Source organism: Octodon degus, unplaced genomic scaffold, assembly GCF_000260255.1.
Source record: "Octodon degus isolate 3935 unplaced genomic scaffold, OctDeg1.0 scaffold00072, whole genome shotgun sequence".
NCBI classification, from domain to species: domain Eukaryota; kingdom Metazoa; phylum Chordata; class Mammalia; order Rodentia; family Octodontidae; genus Octodon; species Octodon degus.
Genome location: NW_004524648.1, coordinates 981,833 through 987,031, shown reverse-complemented (window position 1 = coordinate 987,031; position 5,199 = coordinate 981,833). Strand labels below are relative to the sequence as shown.

Sequence of the window (5,199 nt, the reverse complement as noted above, 5' to 3'; positions counted from 1 at the left end):
AAAAAAAAAAAAAAAGATAAGGAAAGGCAGAAAGACAGGATAATTGTAGGCAGAGCTGTCCTTTTGCAAAGGACCTCTAATATGTTTCTAGGAACATCTCTAAATCTTTCTAACTTCTCCAAAACAAATACCCAATAAATCTGTTTTAGACACCTACAGATCTTTAGTTGTGACATTATGCCCTGTTTAATACAAACACCCCTTGGGGAGTAATCTAGGAAGCTTTTAACAGTTTAGAGTGCAAGAATCAATCTGATCCAATCCCTGTTTGCCTAACCACCAACCATGAGCTTTTCCAGCCCATCTGCTCTCCCTCCCTCCCTTTTTCCCTCCCTCACCAGGCTTTGGATGTTGTACTGCTCTCCAAACTATACAGTGCTGTGTGAGGGGCCTTGGGAGCCAGGACCTATAACTTGTCCAAAGACTGGCAAGGACTAGCTCTGCCCAGAGTTTATCTCTAAGATTTTACATTGGGACTGAAGAATTCTGTCTCTAACCTACAGTGTTAGTATCTATCTCCTGGCAAATTCTCAGGACATCACCCAGTGCCTGGCTAAGTGTTGGGAGCAACAGGAACCTCTACATTGCTGATGGAAATTTAAATTAGTACTACTACCTTGGAGAGCATTTTGGCATAAAGCAGAATATATCCAGCAGAAATTCCTTATCTAGAAGTATAAATTTTAAAAAGTTAGCACATATGTTCACCAAAATATGTCTAGAATGTTCATAGCAGTACCATTCGTAACAGCTCCAAATTGGAAACCACCTAAATGCCAGTCAGTTATGGTGTGTTCATGCAATAGGAATGGATAGTTGACAACTGTACACAGTGTGAACAAATCTCACACACTGGTGAGCAAAACAAATCATTTACCAAATACCATGCTAAAATGTATTTAAATAATGAAAAAAAAAATACCATGCTAAGTTACTATATATATGAGGTATTTTTGTCTTTATTTTTGTTTGATACTGGAGATCAAACTCAGGACCTTACAGTTGCCAGGCAGGTGCATATGCTGCTGAGTTAGCTCCCAGACCCTTCAATATTTTTTTTGCTGTGTTTTCTTTTGTTTTTTGTTTTTGAAACATGATCTCACTATGTAGTTCAGGCTGGGTTTGAACTCACCGTGTGTCCCAGGCTGGTCTTGAACACACAACAATGCTCCTACTTCAGCTTCTCAGCGCTAGGATTACAAGTATGTATCATGACAGCTGGTTCAGATTACTTAATTTATAAAAAAAGTGGAGCCAAGGTGGCTCAGTAGAATGAGCACTTCCCTGGCAAGTGCAAGGGCCTGAGTTCGATCCCTGGTTCCACCAAAAAAAAAAGTATAAAAACCTATAAAGTGAATGGAATTAAAAATCAGGTTAGTGGGTACAGTTAGGCAGGAGTAGTGACCAGAGAAGAACATGACAGAGCGTGGACACTTTAAGTTGCTGGTCCCATGTTTTTGTTACTCTACATGTTGATTTCACAGGAATGTTCAATTTGTGAAAATTTACCAAGCTGTAAAATTACTATATAAACTTTTCTGTATGTTTGTAGAACAGTAAAGATAAACATAAATAAACTAGGGGTGGTGTCAGATACCTATAATCCCAGCAATCTGCGGGGCAGAAGTTGGAAGATCACAAGTTCAAACCAAACAGAGGTAACTTAGTGAGACCCTGTCTCAAATACCAGAAAAAGGCCGGAAATAAAGTTCAGCACAGAGGCCCTGGGTTCAACCTCCGGTACTAAACTAAATAAATAAATACTTTAAACAGTAAATAACTTTGATTTTTTTTTTAATTTTTTTTTTTTTCTTTTTCTTTTTGCTGTGATGGGCTGGAACTCTTGGCCTCACACATATTAGATAATAATGCACTGAGCAGCATCCCCAAGCCCCTTGAATGTTAAGGGAGATGCGACTGGTCACCTTATAAGGTATTTGAAAGCTTTCTATCTGGGAGGAACCCAAAACACCAGGGCTTTAGAATCCAGACAGGTACTATGAGAACATGAAGCAAGTGACCCTGAGGCATGGATGAACCTAGTTCTAACTTTGGAGAAGAGGGAGAAAAAGGCAGGTATTTTTTTCCTGGAGCCTATACTGAAATAGTCTGTCCTTAAAGGACAGTGTTTCTGCCCAGAAGCCCTTTCCTGGCTGAGTGTACCTGAGCAAACTGCCTCTTGTCCCTATTCCAACCTACGTACTTCCATCTGGACTAGAACTTCTGCACTGGCCATTTGGTGGGGTTTTTTTATTTTTTATTTTATTTTATTATTATTTGTTTTCATTTGGTGGGTTTTGACATCATTTTTCCCACTTTCCTCTCCAAAAGGCTTAGAGCAAGTTGTAATGAAGAACGTTTCCTTCCTTATCTTCCAAGCTTGTCATCTCTCTAACTGCCTAAGAACCCAGACTAGAAGTACAGAACCAAAATATTTAACTGCTTGGATGCTTTCCATGTTTCGGCGGTAGGGTCTCACACATGCAGAGCACACATTCTATAACTGAGCTGTACCGCTAGGCTTCCTGAGTTCTTTGATCAGAAAAAAGGAAATATGGTTAAGTAACCATGCTGCTCATTTGTCCACAGGTAAAGCAAATCATGGAGGAAGCTGTCACCAGGAAATTTGTGCATGAAGATAGCAGCCACATCATTGCTCTGTGTGGTAAGTAAACAATTTAGGGTTGATGGGAGGCAGGTTTAGAACTGAGGATGCTATCCTGGGACCAGAAAAAACAAGGTTTAGTAGTTTTCAGATCTGGCTGCAAGACCAAATCAACCCAGAAACTTATGAAATCACTTTGTGCCCCATCTTAGACCTACTGAATCACGATCTTCTGACCTCAAGAATCTATATTTTAGTTCCTATAATTCTTAAATTTTAGTATGTATAAGTAACCTGAAGAGCTTGTTAAATCATGTTCCTGTATCCCAGCCCTGAAATTTATGATTCTGGTAGGTCTAGAGTGGGCCTGAGAATCTAGATTTCTTTCTTTCTTTCTTTTTATTTTTTTATGTATTTAGTACAGGATCTACAGGGTCTCACTACACAGATTGCACTTGTAGTGATTCTTCTGTTTTCAGCCTCCCAAGTGCTGGGATTACAGGTGTGTGCCACCATGCACAGTCTCAATCGTTGTCTCAGCATGCCCCGGGGGTGGGGCCAGTGCAGCATGCTGGGGACAAACCCTGGCCTCTGAGAATCTAGGTTTCTAACAAGGTCAAAAATGAAGCTGATGGGGCCAGGGAGGTGGCTCAGTAGAATAAGTGCTTCCCTAGCAAGTGCAAGGACCTGAGTTCAATCCCCGGTTCTGCCAAAAAATAAAAAAGGTTGATGTTGCTGATCTACAGATTATACTTTGAAAACTATTGCCTTAGTTAGTTGGGGTTTGGAAATCACTGCTCTGAGTTATCCATCCCTTAGTTTTGGTGAAAGGTTGGTAGCACAGGAGTGCTCTTGGTGCCATATTAACTTCCTGATTAATCCCAGACACTTTTACCATTATGCTAACTTTTCACATGCTTCATTGGCTGCGAAAGAACAAGAAGGTATGATAGGAAATACAGCCACAGTTTTCTAGCCACACAAAGGAGAAAACCCATAATAGACTATTGTTTCCTTCTCAACTTGAATGTTTGTTTGTCTTTATAGAAGAAACATCTACATACAGAATTTTCTTAAATTTGTAGGAATTTAACCTTGTATAAACTTTCCTTTTTTAATTTTTTTTTTTAACGTATTTGGTTCAGGGTCTCACTATGCAGCTTGGACTTGTAATGATCCTCCTATCTTTAGCCTCCCCAGCACTGGAATTACGGGCATGCACCACCATGCCTGGTGTCTGTGGCCAGTTCAGTGCACCTAGGGGGTGGAACAGCATATGATGCTGGGGATCAAACCCTGGTCCCTGCGCTTGCCTAAGCAGGCTCTTAGTCGACTGGGCTATCTCGCTGGCCCTCTTTCCCTTTCTTCTTCCTTTTTCTGTGTGTGTGTGTGTGTGTGTGTGTGTGTGTGTGTGTGTGTGTGTTGTGCAATATACAATACCAGGGCTGCATACCTGTGCAGTACTAGAGCTGAAAACCAACGATGTACCCAAGAAAACATTCAGAAGGTGTGATTTTTGTGATTGGTTTGTCTTTGAGACAGGGTCTGACAATTCAGTCCAGGTTAGCCTTTAAATCACTATGTAGTCCAGGCTAGCCTTGGACCCAAGGTAATCATTCTGCTTCAGACAGATGTGCTGGGACTATAGGCCTTGGCTCCCACAATTAGCTTAGAAGGTGTGCTGTGTTTTGGTTTGGGGGATTGTTTTGTTTTGTTGAGACAGGGTCTTGCTATGCATTTCAGGCTGGCCTTTAACTTACTATGTAGCCCAGGCTGGTGATCCTCATGCATCCACATGGCAGTCCTTCCTTAGCCTCCGAATCCTGGGATTATAGGTGTGGTTTTTGACAGCAGTGTAATTAGACACAATTACTCTTCCCATAACTCCAACAGTATTCACCAAGGGCTTGAGATACAATTTTCCATGTAGGAAAATGGCCATGACAAGCTAGACAAAGTCTCTTCACCAGGCACTTAAATTCTGTTGAGGGAGACAGAAAGAAAACCATTGCACAGGGGCCGGGGAGCTGGCTCAGTAGAATAAGCACTTCCCTGGCAAGCATAAGAGCCTGAGTTCAATCCCCAGTTCTGCAAAAAAAAAAAAAGAAAGAAAGAAAACCATTGCACAGATAGAAAAATAATAATAGGTAGTGATAAGAACTATAAAGGGGGTGCCGGGGAAGTGGCTCAGTAGAATAAGTGCTTACCTGGCAAGCACAAGGGCCTGAGTTCAAAACCCCAGTTCCACCAAAAAAAAAAAAGAACTATAAAGGAAGCTGAGCATGGTGGCACTTGCCTATAATCCCATCTACTGAGAAGGCTGAAGTAGGAGGATTGCAATATGTAGCCAAGCTTGGGTAAGTTAGTAATTTACCAAGACTTTGTCTCAAAAAAATTTCTTCTTAGATTTAAAAAGGCTGGGTCAAGCATGGTGGTGCATGCCTGTGACCCCAGCACTGGGGAGGATGAGGTAGGAGCATTGCTGTGAATTCAAGGGCAGCTTGGACTATATCATGAGACTCTGTATCAAACAAAGTAATTAATAATTAATTTTATTTTATTATTTTTTAAAAAATTTTATTTATTTATTTGTG

The 5,199-nt window shown here is 40.9% G+C and overlaps 1 protein-coding gene across 4 annotated transcripts in view; it reads left to right on the top strand.

Moving 5' to 3' along the window:
- Sgsm2 (small G protein signaling modulator 2) overlaps nucleotides 1-5,199 on the top strand; it is a 41,184-nt gene that overhangs the window by 3,398 nt on the left and 32,587 nt on the right. For all 4 annotated transcript variants that reach the window (XM_004635334.2, XM_023719816.1, XM_004635333.2 and 1 more), the window contains exon 2: nucleotides 2,590-2,665. In XM_004635334.2, coding sequence (XP_004635391.1) covers nucleotides 2,590-2,665 — 76 coding nt within the window. The remainder of the gene's footprint in view (nucleotides 1-2,589; nucleotides 2,666-5,199) is intronic.